Source organism: Microcaecilia unicolor, chromosome 9 (genome assembly GCF_901765095.1).
Source record: "Microcaecilia unicolor chromosome 9, aMicUni1.1, whole genome shotgun sequence".
Classification (NCBI taxonomy): Eukaryota; Metazoa; Chordata; class Amphibia; order Gymnophiona; family Siphonopidae; genus Microcaecilia; species Microcaecilia unicolor.
Genome location: NC_044039.1, coordinates 88020461 through 88044389, shown reverse-complemented (window position 1 = coordinate 88044389; position 23929 = coordinate 88020461). Strand labels below are relative to the sequence as shown.

The following is a 23929-nucleotide window of genomic DNA, read 5'->3' as shown; positions in this document are numbered from 1 at the left end:
ACTGGCCAAGTCCCTATCCAATCAAGGCCTCAACCCATTCATCTATGCAGATGATGTCACAATTTACATTCCCTTCAAACATGATTTGACAGAAATCACCAATGAAATCAAGCTCGGTTTGAACACCATGGACTCATGGGCAAATTCATTCCAACTGAAACTGAATACTGAAAAACCTCACTGCCTCATCCTCTCATCACCACACAATAAGTACAAACCCACAACCATAAACACCCCAGACTACACCCTTCCTATCTCAGACAACCTAAAAATACTCAGCGTCATAATCAACCAAATACCTTACTCTTGAAAGCCAAGTAAACTCCACAACAAAGAAAATGTTCTACTCAATGTGGAAACTTAAACGCATAAAACCTTTCTTCCTGAGGGAAATATTTTGCAATCTAATACAATCAATGGTACTAAGCCGTGCAGACTATTGTAACGGAATCTACGCGGGATGTAAAGAACAACTCATAATGAAACTCCAGACTGCCCAAAACACAGCAGCCAGGCTGATATTTGGTAAAACACGATTCGAAAGAGCCAAACCCATCCGAGAAAAACTGCATTGGCTCCCAATCAAAGAACGTATCGCCTTCAAAATCTGCACCCTGGTCCACAAAATTATCTACGGAGAAGTCCCAGGCTACATGACAGACCTCATAGATCTAACCACCAGAAACAGATCCGGATCATCACGAACATACCTAAACCTCCACTACCCAAACTGCAAAGGACTCAAATACAAAGCAACCTATGCATCCAGCTTCTCCTACATAAGCACACAACTATGGAACGCACTGCCAAAAGCCGTGAAAACAATATACGACCATTTAAATTTCAGGAAATCACTAAAAACCAACCTGTTCAAAAAGGCATACCCTACTGACCCAACATAAATTCCTAAACTCTGCAACACAGCAAAACCAAAGATCGTATTGGACACTATATAACCTTCCTCTCTTCAACCCCCATACACGTACCTTATTCTACCACATCACCTTGTATCTGTCTCCCTACCGGACTTGGCGAACGCCTTCACAGTATTATGTAAGCCACATTGAGCCTGCAAATAGGTGGGAAAATGTGGGATACAAATGTAATAATAATATTAATAACCAGTAGGCTCACTCCTAAGGCAGAGATCTATGTTATAATCACTATTTAAAGCTAATTCTTGCTAGAGCCATCCTAAGAGGGGAGACTAGTGAGTGAACAGGAAAAAAATGTTCAGGTCTGGTAAAAAGTTTAATCATGGAGTATAATCTGCACAGAATGGAACTGTGCATTCAGAGGTGGGGTGTTTTTGCCTTCCCTAGAGTGTCAGGGTGTGTGGAAGGAGAGGTATATGTTTCCTGGGGGTATCAGGGTATGTTAAACAGACTGGATGGATCATGCAGGGTTTTATCTGCCATCCCTTTCCCCTTGCACTTTCCCCCTTGTGTCCTTCTCTTCTCTTCCCTCCCTTCCCCTCCTTGTACCCTCTGCCTAATCTTACCCCTTACCCATGCACTCTCCCCTGATCCATCACTGCTCAGCCTTGTACTCACACCTTTCCCTGCCCCTTGCATCATTCCCTCTCTTTTCCCCTTAAGCTTCCTATTGCTTATTCCACAGTCCACCTGTCTCCTCCTCCACGACAGGAAGTATCCTCTTCTTATGCTAGAGGAGGTTAAATAGTGTAGAAATGTACTAAAGTGAAGTTAAGAAATTACTTGAAAATTTGGTAAATTCTTTCCCAGTGGCATGGCATTAGACTGGCAGCACTGAGTAGGGTTGCAGTCTTTAGATCAGGAGCTCACCAGTTCCAATATCGTCTGGATCACTTTCCTTATCGTGTTATGTTTAGTAATAAGAAGATTCATTAGAATTGTTACCTGGAGTTTCACAGATTCAGGCAGATGTGTTTGTAATAGGCCTTTAGCTGGAGTCTGTGTTTTTTTGCCTGACTTTTCTCCTGCTTCTACAACTTTTTCTTCTTCCTGTGCCAACATCTCTTTCTCATATGTCTCCCTCATTTCATTCTTTTGTTCTCCAAACACATTGGGGTCAATCAGGAGCAAGATCTGCCTCACGTCATCGTCATTGAAAACTCCAATGATAAGTAGAGTACCAATCAGCTTCAAGATGGGGACAAACTGAAATTCTACCATGCCTCCCACAGGGTCTCGGATGTGATTTCCACTATTCTGCACAGCACCAGTCAGCATGCTCAAGGTCTTGGACTTCAAAATTTCTAGGGGGATCTCAGGGCTATGCTGCTGGCACACCTCACTGGTTGAGATAAAACAGGGGGAGGAGAAATTGAGTCGAAGCTTCAGGCAAGTGGTCAACCCAACTCCAGGCAAGCCATGCGTCTTAAAGTTGTCCGGGAATAGTTTAATTCTTCGCGTTTCATCTGTGATTGGAATGATGAATTCATTGCTCATCATCAGTTTGGCTTCTTTGGCAGAGTCAAGGTGCATACTGATGAGCAAGTTATAAAATCCAGCACGCAGCAGACCTGGCAAATACTGATTATCGATTGCATACAACAGCTGAGACTGATCAACATGGCTACACAGGGCATGAGCCACACGGTTATTCCCCAGTGCGCACACAGAACAGTAGAGCTTCAATGTGTGGTGGTGGAACTTCATTAGATCTTCCTTCTCTGACAATTCCAAAATATCCACACACCTGTTTAATAAAGCAATAGCATATTTAGTACAGTTTTCAATTATTTTAAAACAATAAGTACTTTCAAAATCAATATCATTATCAACAGGGTTCTTATTAGTTGCTATATCCCCTGAGTAAGGGTTCAATAAGGTTTACAATACATGTCACATTCGATTTAAAAATCGCAATCTACTAAAGTGGTTTACAGATTAATAGCAGACCTGCAACTATATATATGAAATATTCAATTTAAAAAATCACAATCTACCAAACAAGAACATTTTTAGTTTTCTGCAAAATGCATAATAGTTCATTTCTGTCCTAATGGCAGAAAGAAAAGGATTCCAGAAAAGTATTGCTAAAGATGAAAACATATTGGCCATCCTATGAAAAAGTACATATTTAAAAGAGAGAGGCCTAAGCACAAATGAACTGTATAACTATACAGAGAAGTGAGTCAAAGGGGCAACAACCAAATTTATCAATAATTCTGACACAACCTTATTTAAAATCTGAAACATCAGACAAGTAGATTTATATAAAATTCTTTCCTGAACAAGAAGCCAATGCAAATTGGTTATATGAGAAGAGATACTACTAAATTTACTAAGTTTAAATATTAATCTGGCTGAAGTGTTCCGAATCAGTTGTAACTTTTTCACAAGCCTTTAAGCTAACCTCAAATAAAGGACATTACAGTAATTGAGGTGAGGTAATATTTTTTAATTTTTTTTACATTTGTACCCTGTGCTTTTTTTTTTTGTTTCATTTGTACCCTGCACTTTCCCACTCATGGCAGGCTCAATGCGGCTTACATGGGGCAATGGAGGGTTAAGTGACTTGCCCAGAATCACAAGGAGCTGCTTGTGCCTGAAGTGGGAATTGAACTCAGTTCCCCAGGACCAAAGTCCACCACCCTAACCACTAGGCCACTCCTCCACTCAGTAACTGTACCAGTACAGCAAAAGCACCTTGCTCAAAATAAGAAAGAACCAGTCTTAACTGCCTCCGTTTGAAGAATATTGTTCTCCACAAATGATTTATTTGTGGTTCAAAAGATAAAGAAGAATCGAAAATAATGCCCAGAACTCTGGACTTTTCTTCAACTGGCAAAATAACAGCTGCATCTAGATTTGTAGATATATAACTTATGAGGTAAATGAAAGCAGTAGAGAAACACATTAGGAGAGAGGCTGGTGTGAGTATTTAGAAGAGTAAAGGGGCTGAGAAGCTTACCATAGCTGAAAGCCAAAACAGAGAACAAGCCTAATGAGAGCAGCATCTTTGCAGATCCCCTTCACTACATTATTGTAGGGTGTCACTTACCTTGAAAATCCCAGTGCTACTGCAATCTTAACAAGAGAGGCTGGCGTATGCTATCTGGAAGAGCAAAGGGCTGAGAGGCTTACTGTATCTAGCAGCTGAATCTGAGAACAAGGCCTGATGAGAACAACATCTTGGTGCCCTCGTAATGTTATTGTAGGACATTACTCACCTTGAAAAACTCAGTGCTACAGTGGTCCTGTTGATAGAGACTAGTGTAAGCTATCCATAGAGCAAAGAGCTAAGAGGCTTACAGCCGAACTGTCGAAAGAAGCCTGGTGAGAACAATATTTGGATCCACCCTTGTGACATTATTAGAGGACATCACTTACCTTAGAAAACCCAGTACTACTGCAGTACGCAGCCATGGGCAAACATCTAAAGGGGAGCTTTGGAACTCTTTCAGGGCCAATTGAGGGCTTGTAAGGAGCTGGTCTGGTGTTATTGGAATGACATGTTGACCCTTACAATGTTTATGGATGAAGAGTCAACCCTTTTTATGGTGTTACACTTAAATCCAGAGGAAAGGAAGGGGAAAATTAAAGTTCACATGGAAGTTGACATCTATAGAGTTCACAATCCTAAGGACATTTTGTAAGTACTACTGAGAAGCAGAATTTGCCTGGGAGAGAACTGACTCCTACTACAATGAAGCATCCCTTGGAATCTGAGGTGTCTAAGTCAGATTCCCCGTTTACCACACTTACTACCTGGGGAATTCCTGGAGATGCCCTCAGGAGGTACTTATAAGGGTGAACAGGGAGGTCAACAATGGAACAAAAGAACATAAGACTAGCCTTACTAGATCAGATTGATGGTCCATCTGACCTAGTATCCTGCTTCCAATAGTGGTCAATCCAGGTCACAAGTACCTGGCAGAATCCCAAATAGTAGCAAGATTCCAGGCTATCGATCCAAGGGTGAGCAGTGGCTTCCCCCATGTCTGTCTCAAGAGCAGACTATGGACTTTTCCACCAAGAAATTGTCCAAACATTTTTAAACCCAGATATGCTAACCACTGTAACCATATCTTCCAACAATGAGTTCCAGAACTTCACTATTCAATGAGTGAAAAAATATTTCCTCCTATTTGTTTTAAAAGTATTACTATGCAACTTCTTTTTGAAAGAGTAAAAAAATGATTTAGTGTTATCTGTTCTACACCACTCAGGATTCTGTAGATCTCTATCATATCCTCCCTCAGCTGTTTCTTTTTCAAATTATAAGAAAGAAGGTCATTTTCAGAAAAAGAAAAAAAAATTTTTTTCAAAAATACCATTTCAAACAAGGTTTTGTGCTTTGTATTTTTTTTCCAACCATTTTTGAAAAAAACAAAACAAAACAAATGAAAAACGTAGAAAATCAAGCCACTGGGGGATGTAGGAGGGGTCAGCATTTTTACTAGACTGGTCCCCCAGATGTCCCAGGAGAGCAATGAAGCACCCTAGGGGGCATTGCAGTGGACTTAAAATAAATGCTTCCAGGTACACATCTCACCATTGCTCTGTTATCTTGTCTGCTGAGACTTCCAAATCCCACCCAAAACCCACTACCCCCAACTGTACACCACTACAATAGCCTTTATGGGAGAAGGGGGCACTTGTATGTGGGTACAGTGGTTTTCTGGTGAGTTTTGGAGGGCTCACAGTTTCCACCACAAGTGTAACAGATAGGAGGCGGTATGGACCTGGGTCCACCTGTCTACAGTGCACTGCACCCACCACTACACTACTCCAGGGATATGCATGCTGCTGCAATGGACATGAGTATAATGTCTGAGGCTGGCATAGAGGCTGGTAAGTAATGTTTATAATCACTTTTTTGGGGGGTGAGAGGGGGTCAGTGACCACTGAGGGAGTAAAGGAAGGCCATCCCTGATTCCCTCAAGTGGTCATCTGATCATTTAGGGCACCGTTTGTGCTTTATTCGTTATAAAAACAGGTCTAGCTCAAAACATCTTAGTTTTGTTCCATTATGGCTGAAAAATGTTCAAGTCTTAAGAGCGCCCAAATCCCGCCCTTAGCATGCCCCCACCATTTTTCTCTTTCGAAAATGAGCCCCATAGTGTATGTAAAATGTTTGCTTCTGCCACATGTAGCTGGTACATACACATGTATTCCTGTATGTATTTTAGAAAAGGCTCTACATGAACAGATCCATTTCTAGAATGCTATTGGAACTGCACACAATCTGATATGGATGTCTCAATTCCAGTTTCTATGTTCTATCTAAAATAGGGAAGCCCAAGTTGATCCTATGTTCTCTTTGCACAAATATATCTTCTGAAAATCCCACTAAGGTACGCAACTGTTTCTTCTAAAAATTTAGCCCAGAATGCTTTGGCCAAGGCTGTATATAGCAGTCAGTGGCACTACAGGGTATGAACATGAAATGAGAAACTACCTTGGCTTTCATCTATTTTTATCACCAAATACAATGTATAAACAAATGTTTTGCACTAAAAACTGTGCTACATATAAAATTGCCTCTCGCTTTCCAGGACAATCTGTTCTCCAGAGTAAACCTTACTGTTTCCCTTTTCTACTATACCCATCCTCCCAGTAACGAGGCAAAAAGAAATAAAGGCATGTTAAGTAGGATAGAAACATATTTATCATTGGAACATTCTCTTGTATCATGTAATCAGACTACCTGCATTTAGACAGAAAATCCCATATTTTGTTAGAAAAACCCTGGAGGAGTGGCCTAGTAGTTAGGGTGGTGGACTCTGGTCCTGGGGAACCGAGTTCAATTCCCACTTCAGGCACAGGCAGCTCCTTGTGACTCTGGGCAAGTCACTTAACCCTCCATTGCCCCAGGTACAAATAAGTACCTTATATGTAAGCCACATTGAGCCTGCCATGAGTGGGAAAGCATGGGGTACAAATGTAAAAAAAAAAAAAACCTTTTCCATTATATCCCATCATTCAGGTCAGTGCCTAGTAGTGTAGATTTGTAACATGTGCATCGTTTCTTTCATATGTGCCATAGAGTTCCATAAAAGAGATTTTAGGAGCTAGCCAGACAAGCATTTTAGGCCTGAAAAATATTTTCACACCTGTTCTCCTCTGGGATGTGAAGAGCCATCATTTGTAAAGGCTCCACACACTGGACCACCCAGCCATGGCGCTCACTGACCCGTTCCATCTCCACCTTCAGAAAGTCATTGGGCATTCGGCTCCAGAGAACAGGAGTAAGGGTCTGGACATCAAGGCGTGGAGGGCATTGAGGGATAGGGTTTCTGTGTTCACTTCTGAATATAGCTGCTGACAAGGGCATTGTGTTCTGTAATGCATGAAAAACAGAAGCAAATGACAGAAAGTTCATAATTCATCATGCATGATTTCACGTCCTAGTCTTTCACATGTAGTTCACACTGTAGAATCATCATATGCTGCCTCATTCTAAATGGTTCACAGTAGGAAGCTAGTTACTCCCATCTCTAAATCATTTATAAATATATTAAAAAGCAGCGGTCCTAGCACAGACCCCTGAGAAACCCCACTAACTACCCTTCTCCATTATGAATACTGTCCATTTAACCCCACTCTCTGTTTCCTATCCCTCAAGCAGTTTTTAATCCACAATAGGACTTTTCCTCCTATCCCATGACCCTCCAATTTCCTCTGTAGCCTTTCATGAGGTACCTTGTCAAACGCCTTATTTCCCTGAGCACAGCCATCACTCATTTGCTCTACGATGTTGCTGAATCTAATGTTATTATTGCAAATAATGCTTTGTTATTTGGTACTTCTTTAAATGAACTTATTGTTATTATTATCAGACATTTTATCAAGGATTGAATTTTTTTTTTGCTCAGTAATGTTTGTTATATTACTGTTTGCAAATATTCCATTTTTAATACTGTGGAGTATCACTGATTTATTTTGAACAAATGCTGTCCACAATGAACATGAGATTCTGAATATGTTTGTAAGATCAGCTTTACATAAGAACTGAATTATTGGTTGAACTTGAAGACTCTCATATTTTTAAACTGCCTGTAGATCAATAAACAGATTTCTGACTATAATTTTGATTAACATAATAAATATATTCAATTAAGTGATTTCCTTATCACATTTGTAATTCATTTCTGGACTGTACTCTGGATCATATTGCTTTGTGAACACCATTTACCAGAGTCTGGTGTAGAAGATGCTTCTCCAAGGGTACTGAAAGAGGGAAGGATTTTTCGAATGAGGCAATTGCAGCTAATTAGATCTTATTTTTCTAGTTAACATTTTGCAGTATTGGTCCAGATGCTGGTTTTATCCCATTTGGACTATTGTAATTCTCTTTATGTGGGGTTGAATGCTAAACTTATATATGTTACAGATTATCCAAAATGCAGTTGTATGTTGTGCTTTTCGACTGAAAAAATATGACAGTATTTCTCAATAGTGTTAGAAAATTACATTGTCTTTCTTTAAGGGCATGTATTTTTTTTTTTTTAATCAGTTTGTATGATTTTTCTTGTTCTAAATGGTAGTACTTCAGAGTTGTTTATTTTATGTTTTTCTGATCTTTTTCTCTTTTCTTCTTGGTTGCATGAACTTTTCATACTAAAACTTCCCACATAATGAAGACTGAAATGTCATTTTTTTGGCGATGTTTTCTTCTCAAGCTATTTCAATTTGGAATATGCTCCCTTTATCAATTCAGCCTGAGGCTGGCTATATGCCACTGCGTAAAAAAACTAAAAACTTTTTGATTTGATAAATTCTAATTGTTTTCTTTTTATTGTTGTTTTTTGTAGCTCCTCGTGATGTTAAGAGTTCTCTTTTATGTTAACCGCCTTGAACCTCCTGCTGAGACTAGTGCAGGGTACAATTCTCAGATTAAATTAGATTATCCTACAAGGCAATGTAATCGTCTTCGATTATTATAATGTTAGAATATATTCAAATCACTGTTTACAATTTATATTCTCCTAAGTTGCATAATTCTGCTCATGATTAAGAGACATCAATAGCTGTGTATCTGCATCATATCTTCCATGAATGCTTTATTGCTGGTTGTCATGTTATTTTTAGGCATCCATTTTGTATGCTTTATTCTCTGTTAATTCTTTATAATGGAAGTTGATTGCTTTCTCTCGTTCTAAATGTTTTCTATATTCACAAAAGTTCAATAAAATATCTTGGAACAAAATAGTGAAATAATAAATACCTTTAATCTACCCAGTTGAAACTGGAAAAGGTTTGTGCTTGTAGGATGCAGGAATACTGCTGGGAACAGCTTTGTGTTAGGTTCCACCTAAAATGAAAAATAAGATGGGTTGGAAAGAGAGTCTGTCGTCACAATGAAACACTGTAAAATGTGGATTTTCCTTACTTGTTCTCAGTAAAATATTATAGTTACATACTCATTCTAAAGCAGATCAGATAGTTAATATAAGATCAGCTTTCTTCTAATTTCCTAACAGCTCTCGCGGGGTCCTTTTACTAAAAGGTTTCCACTTGGGAACCCGGAACTACCACTGGCCCAACATGGGTGCTTTCGGTAGTTCCACCCCCAGTGTGCAGCATTTCTGGCGTGATGGAATTTGTCAAAAATTATCACAGGAGGGGATTATCCAGCAGTAATCAGGCAGTGTCGCGCGATGCTTAGTGGTTTACAGTGTTTACAAAGATGCGCTAGCGTTTTTAGCGCTCGCTAACCATGTAGACACCCATAGGAATATTATGGGCGTCTACATGGTTAAAGTCCACTAAAAACACTAAAAAAGCAGGAAGGCAACAATTGCCAGCTCATGGCAGAAGGTCTGGACTCATGCTGTCTTTCTCAAAATACGTAGTTGTGCTTTTCAAACTGAATCCGCAGTGCTTGAACAGTAAAGAAAAGGCAAGAAAGAAAATAGCACTTTACTACCAGATGGAAGGTAAAATTCTTTCTGAGCTACTACTACTACTACTATTTAGCATGTCTATAGCGCTACAAGGTGTACGCAGCGCTGCACAAACATAGAAGAAAGACAGTCCCTGCTCAAAGAGCTTACAATCTAATAAACAAAAAATAAAGTAATCAAATCAATTAATGTGTACAGGAAGGAGGAGAGGAGGGTAGGTGGAGGCGAGTGGTTACAAGTGGTTACGAGTCAAAAGCAATGTTAAAGAGGTGGGCTTTCAGTCTAGATTTAAAGGTGGCCAAGGATGGGACAAGACGTAGGGGCTCAGGAAGTTTATTCCAGGTGTAGGGTGCAGCGAGACAGAAGGCGCGAAGTCTGAAGTTGGCAGTAGTGGAGAAGGGAACAGCTAAGAAGGATTTATCCATGGAGCGGAGTGCACGGGAAGGGGTGTAGGGAAGGACGAGTGTGGAGAGATACTGGGGAGCAGCAGAGTGAGTACATTTATAGGTTAGTAGAAGAAGTTTGAACAGGATGCGAAAACGGATAGGGAGCCAGTGAAGGGTCTTGAGGAGAGGGGTAGTATGAGTAAAGCGACCCTGGCGGAAGATGAGACGGGCAGCAGAGTTTTGAACTGACTGGAGAGGGGAGAGGTGACTAAGTGGGAGGCCAGCAAGAAGCAGATTGCAGTAGTCTAAACGAGAGGTGACAAGGGTGTGGATGAGGGTTTTGGTAGAGTGCTCGGAAAGAAAGGGGCGGATTTTACGGCTGTTGTAAAGAAAGAAACGACAGGTCTTGGCGGTCTGCTGGATATGAGCAGAGAAGGAGAGAGAAGAGTCAAAGATGACCCCAAGGTTTCGAGCTGAGGAGACAGGGAGAATGAGAGAGCCATCAACAGAAATAGAAAACGGGGGGAGGGGGGGGAGCGGGGAGGTGGGTTTGGGGGGAAAATGAGAAGCTCGGTTTTGGTCATATTTAATTTTAGGTGGCTTTGAGACATCCAGAGAGCAATGTCAGACAAGCACGCTGAAACTTTGGTTTGGATGCAAGGTGAGATATCAGGGGTAGAAAGGTAGATTTGGGAGTCATCAGCATAGAGATGGTAGGAAAAGCCATGGGATGAGATTAATGAACCAAGGGAAGAAGTGTAGATAGAAAAGAGGAGGGGACCAAGAACAGAACCCTGAGGTACGCCGACAGGCAGAGGGATAGAAGTAGAAGAGGATCCACCAGAGTGAACAGTAAAGGTGCGGAGGGAGAGGTAGGAAGAGAACCAGGAATGACCACTGCAGTACTCGTGACCCAGTTTGGAGACAGGATGCTGGGCTCAACAGACCTTGGATTGACTCTCCATGGTTGTTCTTATGTTCTCATGCAGCAGCAGTCAAGATTTCTGCCAGTGACTGAGTTAATGAGGCATTTTGCTCCCCACTCACCCTCCGCTTCCCATTCAGTTAATTAGGAATCTGAATTTGTATTAGAATGATAGAGAGCTGGGCCATGTAGGATGGCCAGGCCGGTACTGCAAACAATGAGGCTTATCCAAACGCCACGACCTAACTTTTGTACCCACCTATTCTTCACCTGACCCTGTGACAATTTTAATGTCTCAGACCACACCTCCTCTAATTTTTCCCTATATTTACCCAACCCTATCACCTGATTATCTCAATCTAGCCTAAAACTAGCTCCTCCTCCTCCTACCTCTTATACCCTTCTCCCTTATAATGTTACCTATCTACACATTTCCTTTACTCTGTTAAGCTTAGACTGTATTCTCTCCATTATACTTTTTAATCTTACTACTATGTAAGCTCCATTGAACCTGATATGAGTGGGAAAGTGTGGGGTACAAATGTAACAAACAAACAAATAAACAGGGCCCCAAGGTAGAAAATAGAAAAATATCTTCTACTGCGGGATTCGGCACATGCCAAACTCAGAATAACTGCCAGGCGCATGTGCTACCTCAACAGTAATGCTGATTTAGCACACACAACCCACGTGTTAGCTCTCCCATGGCTTTGTAAAATGGCTCCTAAGTGATTTGCCCAGAGTCACAAAGAGCTTCATTGGGAATCAAACCCAGTTCCCCAGGCCACTGCACTAACCACTAGGCTACTCTTCCACTCTGCAAGTCCACCCAAAAAATGTAGATGGCATGCTCAGAAACTACCCTGCATTTACTGCACAGGGCATACACCTACCACATGGACGCCACATCATCTGCCAGATTCTATATAGCAAGCCTACAGATCCGTGCCAAAATCCAGGTGTATTCTATAAATGCACGTAACTTAATTGGCTTAACAAGCCAATCAGTGTATTTAACAGCACTTAACAAGCAATAATGAGCACTAATTGGAAATAATTAGAATTTACACACATAACTCGCCAAGTGGATTCTGTAATGAACGGCACCTAAATTCTAAAGTGTGCAGTTCAAAGGAGCCGTGGCTATGGCCGGTAGTCAGGGAAATGGGCATTTCATGGGAATTCCAAAATTTATGCCTATTGTTATAGAATATGGCCCAGTGTGTGTAAAACTGCATGCATGGATTTACACCACATTTTTGTTGGTGTAAATGGATGAGTGTAGTTTTAAGCACTGGGAAATCAACTAAGCATATTAAATATACTGCACCTAAATCGAGGTGCCGCTTATAGAATACACTTAGGCGAAAATGTTTACAGCGCGGACATTTTAGGCGCCATATATAGAATCTGACCCTATATGCAGTGGCACATAGCATAAGAGCATCCATGATATCTACCAAAGCATGAAACGTGGTGTTGGCCCAAAGTAAAAAGAAAAAAACCTGCCATAGCAATGCACTCACAACCGCTCCCACCAGTCTGATCCTCTCCCATAACACCCCCCCCCCCCCCCCGCCACTCCCAGAGCACTGACACTGCCCCCAGCAGAGAGTCTGACCCTCCATTTCACCCTGACCCGGGATAGATAGAAATAAGAGTAAAAATAGTAGACACTATAATGGACCAGGGCGGGAATGGTTCTCCTCTACTCCTGCCCCAGGACTGACCAGGGTTCAAAATGGCATATGATCCTTTGAACAAAATAGGTGGTATTACTGTTTGAGAGTCATCCTTGAAGTGGCTTAAGTACAGCCACGCTATTGGAAGTCATGTCACAGCCAACCAATGCTCTACTGCACCCCTGTCATGCCTGTGACAACTAGCATGGGGTTTTTTCACCACACTGACTAGTTTTAATGCGTGATAGCATTAGCACAGGTCCACGATATTGCACAGTATATCCTGTGCTAGTTACTTAATGCAGCTTGGTAAATGGACTTCTACATTACGTGTTGGTGCTTATCTTAAATCCAAATCCAGCCCATTCTGTTTTCTTTCTTTCTTTCTTTCTTTTTTTTAAAGGTTAACCTGTACTAGTGTCAGAGGATGAGAAAACATTTGTGATGATTCAGAACAGTATAATACAAACAGTAGTAGGTCAGTTTTTCTATTAACAGTTGTTCTGTTTTCAAACATTTTTAAGAAGGTTTGGAGATGAGGACTGGATTGAAAAGATGAAAGAAGTCTTAAAAATCTCTACACAAGATCCTCTCTTCCTGCTCTCCTCTGATTCAACTTCCTGTGGACAGGACACGCAGAGGGAAAGCCCCAGCCCCAGTGCCACTGTCAGCGACTCACCATAAGTGGGGAGAATTTTGGATATGGGCAGAGAGATGGAGAGATGCCGAAACCATAGGACGTTGGGAGGGAGGTTGGGGGGAGGGAGAAATGCTGGATTCAAGGAAGGGAAAGATGTCAGATCTGGGAGAGGAGGGAGGGAGAGATCCCAGACCTATGTGGAGGGGAATGGAGAAATACTGGTCCTGTGGGGGGGCCTCTCCTGCCCAGTTAAACCCTTTTGAATATCGGATGGGTAGTTTCTATATAGGTCTGGAATGTGTTTGTTTTTTTACATGGTTTTGTTATTGGAGTTCTGAGGGTTCTCTTCTTCCTCCCCCACCCAGTACCCACTATCTCGGGAGAGATGTTCCGAAAGGCATATTTTCAAAGCACTTAGCCTTCCAAAGTTCCATAGGTTTCTATGGAACTTTGGAAGGCTAAGTGCTTTGAAAATATGATGGTGTGTTATAAGGGCCCATCTTAAGTTTTCCACCTGGGGCCCAATCAGTCCTAGCTATGTCACTGTATGTCATTAGTAACTAGACCCCATAAATCTTAATAGGGCCTGTATACTCACCACAAACATTAAACATTCTGACCTTTGTGACAGACTTTAAGCTCTCTAATTAGACAAGCATGAAGTAAATAAATTATGATGATGATGATAAGGCTCCTAAATCTGCAATCCCATCAACCCAGCACTACCTCATGGTATAAAAAATACTGATTTTCCAGTGATTTTGTCAAATAAATGAGAGAGATATAGAGATGACACCTGTCTAGTTCTGCTTTTGCTAATTTCTTAGAGAAAGAAAATTGAAAAGTTTCCAAGAACAAGCAAGACATACAATCTGAGAAGCCCCATCGCCATCAGATCATTGTATCATGTTACAATTGTTACTTGCATATAAAAGCATAATGTTTGCTAATAAATTATCAATGATGCCAGAAGAAGAAATTCTAGTTATAATTAATAGAATCTACTTTCTGGGATATGCAAATACATAGTCCCTACATATGCCTGGATGTGGGGAAATAAAATACACTTCTGTCAAATTTTCATGTGCCCCATCATGTCCTCAAAATTTGGTGTGAGCAGGACAAGAAACACAAACAGACAACTACATACGGTAGGCATTGTGATCTCCTAAGCCTTTTCTTTTCCTTTTGAAAGTATACTACAAATTAGCAATATGCATTCATTGTTTTGTGTTTTTTGGCCAAAGCAGGAGAAAAAAAAAACCTAACAGATTTCAGGATGTTTCCTGTGTAGTAAATAGAATGCATTATTCACAAAGAGTGCACACTATTATAAAATAGTGCATTTGGAAGAGTAAGTAATTTTTCCGATAATGCATGCATGTGTGCATTATTCTCACATGTGCATACTATGTATTTTCTAAAGTACACCTATATTTTATAAAATCGGCTTAAATTTCCATGCAGTATATAGAATACACCGAGCACCTCTGAATGCAACCAAATTTAGTTGCAGCTATTTAAGTCGTTTTAATTGGCGTAAATCCTGACTCCTAAATTGAGCGCAGAGTGGATGTATTCTATAACAATGTGCATAGATTTAGAAATGCCCACTCCCCGCCCATGATCATGCCCACTTTTCAACTATACTACTTAGAATTGAGGCACACCTTGTTACAGAATACGCTCAGTGAGTTGTGCATGTAAATCTCGATTAACGCCAATTAGTGCTGATAATTGCTTGTTAATATCCAATTGACAGGACTGATTGACTAGTTAACTAATTGAGTTACGCGCATTGTTATAGAATACGCTTTGATTTCTGTGCAGAAATTAAGGCGTGATATATAGAATCCCGGAGTAAATGCCAAGAAGTCCATAGGAATATATTGAGCTTCTTAGCATTTAGCATACACTAATTGTTTGTACATCCTAGTAAAAGGAGCCCTTAGTGTGCAATAAATTAACATGTGTCTTAAGGGTCTAATGTGTTAAAAATGTATTAAAATGAATATGTTAAGACCCAGTGGCGCTGCCACATGTATGAGCTTTTACATATAGAAAGCCTTTCAGTGGATGCGCAAGGACACAAGATGTAGCATAGGTTTCTCAAACTCTGGACGCCCTATCTGGACACACTCTCCCCGCAATTACGCTCTACCATTTTAAAAGATCTGGATGTTTAATTTAATGGACTTTGCTCCTTTACCGGGGGGGAAGGGTTTAATTTGGGGTGGGGTGGGGGTGTGGAGGGTTGCTAGCGGATGAGGAGATGTGTAGTTTTTGGCAGCTGGCTGCATTTTTATCTTTACTATTTTGTGGCTGCAGTTCGATCTGATTTTACAGCCATTATTTGTATGTGTTGAAAAATCACTAAAAGACATTCAAACATAAAATGAATATGTTAAATGACCTGATAGTAGGTGCCCAGCTCCTTCCCATTTGCTGTGAAGGATAATACTCCAGTAGCAACATTCACCAGACAGCCAATCTCTAAATCCGAACTACCGCAGCTGGATCTTTGGGAGCCAGTGGACAGGTCTCCTCCCCAAACCATATAACAGTTACTGCGCTTCACACTGAAACAAACAAGAGGACAGGAGGATGAGGGAGAATATATCATGAAGAACCTAAAAAAAGGTAAACGTAGCATTGAGTTATCATGTCATTCTCTTCTGAACTATCCTATGACCAAGCACTCAACTCTCTCTAATTCTGCAGACACAGATTGTTTCCTGTTCCTGAATTGCTCCCTTTTAACAGTTTCATTATTATTTTTATATTAATTATAAGCAAAAAGAAAGTAAATGGATTTCCTTAGACGAGTTTGATATAAAAACAAGTTGAAAGGTGCATTCTGGTGGGGGGGGGGGGGGGGTTCTATAAAGGGGAACATATATTTAGGCGCCTAAAGGACACCTCCTTTCCTTTAGAAAATACTAAAATACGCACATATAATTTAGGCATGACTATGTTGTCAGCCACAGAGCAGGTGTAAAAGCTTGAACCTAGGTTGCTAAAAAGCACACCTAAATTATCTGCCCAGACTCTACCCATGTGTTCACCTGCTTTCAAATGATGCACATTTACCTTTGAGTGCCATGTTATAGAATGGATTCAGAATATTGGGATTGGCATTTACCTGTGTATGTGCACACGAGTGCGTGTATGCCAGTATTCTGGTCATTTATATGCATTCTTGTTCTTAAATGTTGGCAACTTCTTTATAGAATTATTCTAATATTATGACAAAATGGAGTGTTTCCCTTCCTCCTCTTCAAAACTCATGCATGTCTATTCGATACCAAGATGTGAAAAGCCATAGCCAAGCGTGCCTTGTTAGGGTGATTGGTGCTGTAAGAGATGTATATGTGTGTATATTTGCGAGTGTGTGTCTATCTTAGTGCCCCTATTCATAGATGGACAGACAGATGGATGTCAATAATAATAATAGAGCCTCTCCTGAGTAAAAAAAGAAAAATAAAAGATGATACCATTATTACTGAACTTAATACTCTGATGGTACTGCCCCCTCTGAAACAGGAAATCAGTGTTGGAGGGGATGGGACCAGTCACCAGCAGAGTTGGTAGCTGTGCGCATAAAGGGTGCAGCCACATGACTGTTTACTGTTGTTTAGCCTCCACTGCTGCTGGTCTTGAGAAGCAACCGCAGTAGTGCCAGCACGGGTGGCAGTAGGAGGGAGGTGGGGAAGGGCATGTTTGAGTCTGAAGAGGCTTAACCTTCCCAAGCCTCTTATACTGGGCACCTATGGTGGAAAACTGTACTGAGAGAGATACAATTAACAGAGCTGATACACAATGAACCAAACATTATTACCATAAATCGTAGAAATTATTCCCTAACAGGTTGACTTACAGTGGGGGAAATAAGTATTTGATCCCTTGCTGATTTTGTAAGTTTGCCCACTGACAAAGACATGAGCAGCCCATAATTGAAGGGTAGGTTATTGGTAACAGTGAGAGATAGCACATCACAAATTAAATCCGGAAAATCACATTGTGGAAAGTATATGAATTTATTTGCATTCTGCAGAGGGAAATAAGTATTTGATCCCCCACCAACCAGTAAGAGATCTGGCCCCTACAGACCAGGTAGATGCTCCAAATCAACTCGTTACCTGCATGACAGACAGCTGTCGGCAATGGTCACCTGTATGAAAGACACCTGTCCACAGACTCAGTGAATCAGTCAGACTCTAACCTCTACAAAATGGCCAAGAGCAAGGAGCTGTCTAAGGATGTCAGGGACAAGATCATACACCTGCACAAGGCTGGAATGGGCTACAAAACCATCAGTAAGACACTGGGCGAGAAGGAGACAACTGTTGGTGCCATAGTAAGAAAATGGAAGAAGTACAAAATGACTGTCAATCGACAAAGATCTGGGGCTCCACGCAAAATCTCACCTCGTGGGGTATCCTTGATCATGAGGAAGGTTAGAAATCAGCCTACAACTACAAGGGGGGAACTTGTCAATGATCTCAAGGCAGCTGGGACCACTGTCACCACGAAAACCATTGGTAACACATTACGACATAACGGATTGCAATCCTGCAGTGCCCGCAAGGTCCCCCTGCTCTGGAAGGCACATGTGACGGCCCGTCTGAAGTTTGCCAGTGAACACCTGGATGATGCCGAGAGTGATTGGGAGAAGGTGCTGTGGTCAGATGAGACAAAAATTGAGCTCTTTGGCATGAACTCAACTCGCCGTGTTTGGAGGAAGAGAAATGCTGCCTATGACCCAAAGAACACCGTCCCCACTGTCAAGCATGGAGGTGGAAATGTTATGTTTTGGGGGTGTTTCTCTGCTAAGGGCACAGGACTACTTCACCGCATCAATGGGAGAATGGATGGGGCCATGTACCGTACAATTCTGAGTGACAACCTCCTTCCCTCCGCCAGGGCCTTAAAAATGGGTCGTGGCTGGGTCTTCCAGCACGACAATGACCCAAAACATACAGCCAAGGCAACAAAGGAGTGGCTCAGGAAGAAGCACATTAGGGTCATGGAGTGGCCTAGCCAGTCACCAGACCTTAATCCCATTGAAAACTTATGGAGGGAGCTGAAGCTGCGAGTTGCCAAGCGACAGCCCAGAACTCTTAATGATTTAGAGATGATCTGCAAAGAGGAGTGGACCAAAATTCCTCCTGACATGTGTGCAAACCTCATCATCAACTACAGAAGACGTCTGACCGCTGTGCTTGCCAACAAGGGTTTTGCCACCAAGTATTAGGTCTTGTTTGCCAGAGGGATTAAATACTTATTTCCCTCTGCAGAATGCAAATAAATTCATATACTTTCCACAATGTGATTTTCCGGATTTAATTTGTGATGTGCTATCTCTCACTGTTACCAATAACCTACCCTTCAATTATGGGCTGCTCATGTCTTTGTCAGTGGGCAAACTTACAAAATCAGCAAGGGATCAAATACTTATTTCCCCCACTGTATGCTGTACTGCTGTGTAAGACACAGGATATGACGTCCTGATACCGGGAGCTACTGCTCAGTGTGATGTGCCCAATGGTGATATGAGGTCGTATAAGGTATTGTTAAGAGATAGTTTGTTTGTGTATTTAGTTATATTGGATGTATTGTGTGGATGAGTAAACGAGTAATTATGTATGATGTTTAATATATAAGGTCTCCTGAAGTATGAAGGAAACACGGCCAGTGTTGGGACCAGAAATGTTTGTGATTCGTCTGTTGGAGCGTTTGGCATACCTTTCTCTTGATGTGCGACAGTGATTGATTCGTCTAACCTTGGACTTCCGATTCAGCTGTGAATAATTTGAGACTGGGAATACAGTGTTTTTGACTCAGTTAAGTGAAATTTTCAACTACTGGTACATCGGTCCTTGTGCATAAGGATTTACGAATGACCTACTACAATGGTTCAATGTGATATTCAGTGAGCGAATCATGGAAGGAACTTTTTGATAATAGACTCAAAACAAGGACAGCGTCGGACATCATCTGTTTGGTATTGTTTGTTGTTTGTAATATGTTTTGTATTTTTTCAATTTTTGTATTGGTTATTGTATTTATTTGAATAAGTTGGATGATAATATATGCAAATTGAATAATGTATGAGTAGTTTATTATTAGAAAAGAGGAAAATCAAGATATATTAGCCACAATATTAGGGTACTGCTGTGTGAGAGATACTGTGCGGTTTTTAATTATTAATTGCTGTTTTATTCTGTGACTGATATATATAATTGTACCACTGATGCAGCCTGAGAGTGAAACATGGCCATGTCGGGTATACCAATAAAGAATCATTTCTTTGATTTATGGAGGTAATATTTGGTTCATCGTGTATCTGCTACTATATTATCGAGCCTCTGTGGTTTGCTGTATTAACACAGCTGTAATCACTTTGGTTAATTTGCTAGGAAGTGAATATTGTATTTCTTCTGCCAACCAGCCCCCTCCCTTGGTGGTAAATATTTGCCTTTTCCAAAGATGGAGCACTAAACCTATACTGGTAACGTTTGATTAGATACTTTGTTATGCAACCAAACGTTATCTAATAGCCAGTGCAAATTTTGGGAAAAAGGCTTATATGATTGACTGCTGATGTTAACCATTAAGGTCCTTTCATTATTTATCATTTTCTTTATTGTTTACATTTATATATCCAAAGTAGTTTACAGTGTAATTAAAGATAACAACAATATATATTACACTTCAGCCCTAATCTTTATGACTTACAATAGCATCCAGAAATATATTTACATAACTGATAGAATAGAATGTGATCCTTGATAACTTTCAGTTTTTGAGGCAGTCCATAGTACCAGGACTTTGTATCTGTTCCTTACAATCTGGATTTTCAATCTGATTCTAGGACAGCTTATTTTGAAAAGCACATTTTAAAGGCAATCTTATAAAGGGGCATGTATTTCAGGCCTATTCTGTAAGGGAAAATAGGTGCCTACTTTGCTTTATAGAATCCTAGTATAACCGGATATATATAAGCATATGTGTTTAGGTGTGAGCACTTATACCAGCTAAAGAGTTAGTGTAAATGTTCATACAGATTTGGGAGATATTACATGTAACTTTTAGTATTCTATATGTTATGTGTGTAAATATGCACCCCATTCCACAGTTTGCCCAGACTTTGCCCATGTGTTAGAACATAAGACTAGCCATACTAGGTCAGACCAATGGCCTATCTAATCCAGTATCCTGTTTCAAACAGTGGCCAATCCAGGTCACAAGTACCTGGCAAAAACCCAATTAATAGCAACATTCCAGGCTACCAATCCCAGGGTAAGCAGTAGCTTCCCCGTGTCTGTCTTAATAGCAGACTATGGACTTTTCCTCCAGGAACTTGTCCAAACCTTTTTTAATTCCAGATATGCTAACCACTGATACCACATCCTCAGCAAAGCGTCCCAGAGCTTAACTATTCATTGAGTGAAGATCTATTTCCTCCTGGTACTTACAGAATAGCCAGGTTACTATTAAGCGTTCATATATGTATTCACAAATGCAGATAAATAACTAGAATACTGACATTTACACACATACTGCAACCTTTATGCTCTGGGTGTAATACTTCATCTGCCTATTTTTCAGTGATGCAAATTTTTAGAAAAAAAAATATCCAGTTGTCGATGAAAAGTGCAGGTCCATAGATTGTAAGAATATTGCTATATTTGGAGTCAGGAAGAAAATGTTTTCAGTGCTTCAGAATCTATAAACAATTAAAGCTATCACTCATCCTTGGGAGGGAGCTGCAGTAAACAAATCTATTCTTTGGGATCTACCATGTACTTCCTAATGATCCATACTGGCCATCTTCAGAAATAGGGCGTTGGACTTGATTGACTGATTGATTTGAAACTTGATAAACCGCCTTATATAATGGACAGGGCAAAGTGGTTAACAAACCAATAAAATGACAAAATAAAAAGATAAAAGAAAAGAACTACAATAGATCATAGGAAAGAAACCAGGCATATAAATCAATGAAATCAGAGACAGCGACTCAAGTATTATGATGACTCAGCATGGCATATCTTATGTGCTTATTGGCTAAAAATGCACAGTGTTACTATACCTTTCCCTGAATAATCACAGGCAAACAAAAGAAGGTTGGGCCTGCTGGAGATGTTTAATCAGTGGCATAGCTAGGTGGGGCCATGGGGGCCTGGGCCCCCCAAATTTGCTCTGGGCCCCTGGTTGGCTGGCAAGAATCCCCAACCCCCACCAGCTGAAGACTTCATCCAGCGCTGGTCTGTGGCGGCACCACCATATTGCCTACCCTGCTCTCTCTTCCCCTCACATCGGGCACGCTCCTTTTAGTGAAACTGAGCATGCTCAGTTTCACTAAAAGGAGCGTGCCCGATGTGAGGGGAAGAGAGAGCAGGGCAGACAATGCGGCAGCACCGGAGACCTGTGCTGGACGAAGTCTTCAGCTGGCAGGGGTCCCCAGGTATTTGTGGTGACGGTGCTTCAGCTGGCGGGGGTTGGGGACCCGCGCCGCCAAGATGTTACAGTGGCAGCAGTGGGTGGTGAGGCAGTGGAGGGGGGGTGATCAAAATATGCCCCCCCACCTTGGGCTCTGGCCCCCTCCCACCTTGAAGTCTGGCTAAGCCCCTGTCTTTAATGTCTTTCAATATAAACAAACAACTATGTGAAGCAGATAGTTGTAAAAAAATTGCTGTTGGCAATGTGAGTTATCTAGGATAACTGACTGAACCAGTGGGAGAAAAGATGGACCAACCTTTCATGTACATGGCCTCTTTCATCTCCTAGGGTGACAGTCACTGTACAGTTCTTGCTTAAGTCAAAGTTATCACTGTAGAAATGATAGTCTGGAGTCACCCAACCAATCCATACAGAGGAGAGGTCCTGACCTGCAAAGACTCGCACCGAATAGTAATAGCACTGTAGGAACAGAAGACAAAGATAAGTAGTTAGAAAAATGAATTTAAAAATCAGGGTCACAGGCTTTTTACAGCTATGCCTAGAAAACTCTAATAGAACATGGCTATTTTAAAACTCTAGTCTTGTTTTGGATGTCTAAAAACTGACATATAGATGTCCAATTTTATAAAGCCTGGATATGGGCATCTAACACTGTAGTACATCCATATTGCAAAGGGGTGTGGTCTGGGTATGTTCTGGGTGAGATTAGGGAGGGGCAAAAATATGGACGACCAACTCTGATCACAGAAGAGGAAGGGACGTCCATGTCTAAAAAGAAGGATGTTGTTATTTAGACTAGGTACTTGGCACATCCAGGTTGCAAAGAGGTGCTCTGATTGAGCAGCTGTCCACTGGAGAGATTAAGGCATGTCACCTCCTTAATCCTCCAGTGGTTGTTGTTCCCTGAATGTGAAACCAGAAATGGATACTAGGCTCTATGGCAGCTTCAGGTAAACAGAGCAGCATGCAGATCTAAGGAGTAGCCTAATGGTTAGTGTAGTAGACTGAGAACCAAGGGACCCAGGTTCAGATTGGCTCTTTTTGTTTGTTAATTGTGAGCCCTCCAGAGACAGAACACTATCTGCTGTACCTGCATATATAAGACACCTGCCTGAAGGCTATTGAAGTGGTGTACATTCAGGTACGGTAAGTATTTTTCTGTTTCTGGAGGGCTCGCAATTAAAAAAAAACAATCACAAGTAACTGAAGTGGAATTATTTTGAACCTAGAGCTCCTGCTTCTTAACCCACTGCTCTAACCATTAGGCTAATCCTCTGCTCTACATGTATGTCTGTGTGACCATTTTATAAGATGGACATTCCTATGATGCAACACTGACATGTATGTCCCCTGTTTTCCCCCATTCATAATTTGGATACTTCAGTTTGTAAGATCCATCACATGGACATCCATCTTGAATGTATTTTAGAACAGGCTGTATCCTGTCCTAAAATACATGTCAAATGGATATCCAATTAATTATATCCTGACTCAGACGTCCTCAGAGCTGGACGTCCTTTCTATAATGCCACTCCACTATAAAGGTACACGAGTGACTTTTCTGATTACATTAAATGTATTTGGTTATTTGTTTAACTACAATGTGCCTACTTTCAAACACTGCAGGTGGAGGAGTACTTTAGTGGTTAGAGCAGCAGCTGAGCATTACAATAATAGTTGGTGGTGTAGTGGGGTCCAACTGGCAGCAGCGATGCCCACTCACTCTTGCCCATTGCGGCTAGAGGTCCCAGCAGCCATTTTGTGTAAGAAGCCACAATGGGCAGGAGTGAATGGGCATCACTCTTGTCCACAGGACCCCACTACACCACCAATTATAAAGGTAAGCTTGGGGGAGTCTATGGGGTTGAGAGGGGTGGGAGCGGTCTGGTAAAGGATGTACTGTCTGAGGGGGGGGGGGGGAGAGGGAGAGGATGAATGGAGATCAGGATTGGTGGAGAGGGGAGTACTTTATATTTATGTGGGTCCTGGCTG

At 41.2% G+C, this 23929-nt stretch overlaps 1 protein-coding gene across 1 annotated transcript in view; it reads right to left on the bottom strand.

Moving 5' to 3' along the window:
- Positions 1–23929, bottom strand: part of RYR3 (ryanodine receptor 3) — a 743078-nt gene that overhangs the window by 459280 nt on the left and 259869 nt on the right. Inside the window, 5 exon segments of the mRNA XM_030213678.1 lie at positions 1881–2682; positions 7046–7272; positions 9160–9246; positions 15885–16050; positions 22233–22396. Of these exon segments, the coding sequence (XP_030069538.1) occupies positions 1881–2682; positions 7046–7272; positions 9160–9246; positions 15885–16050; positions 22233–22396 (1446 nt within the window).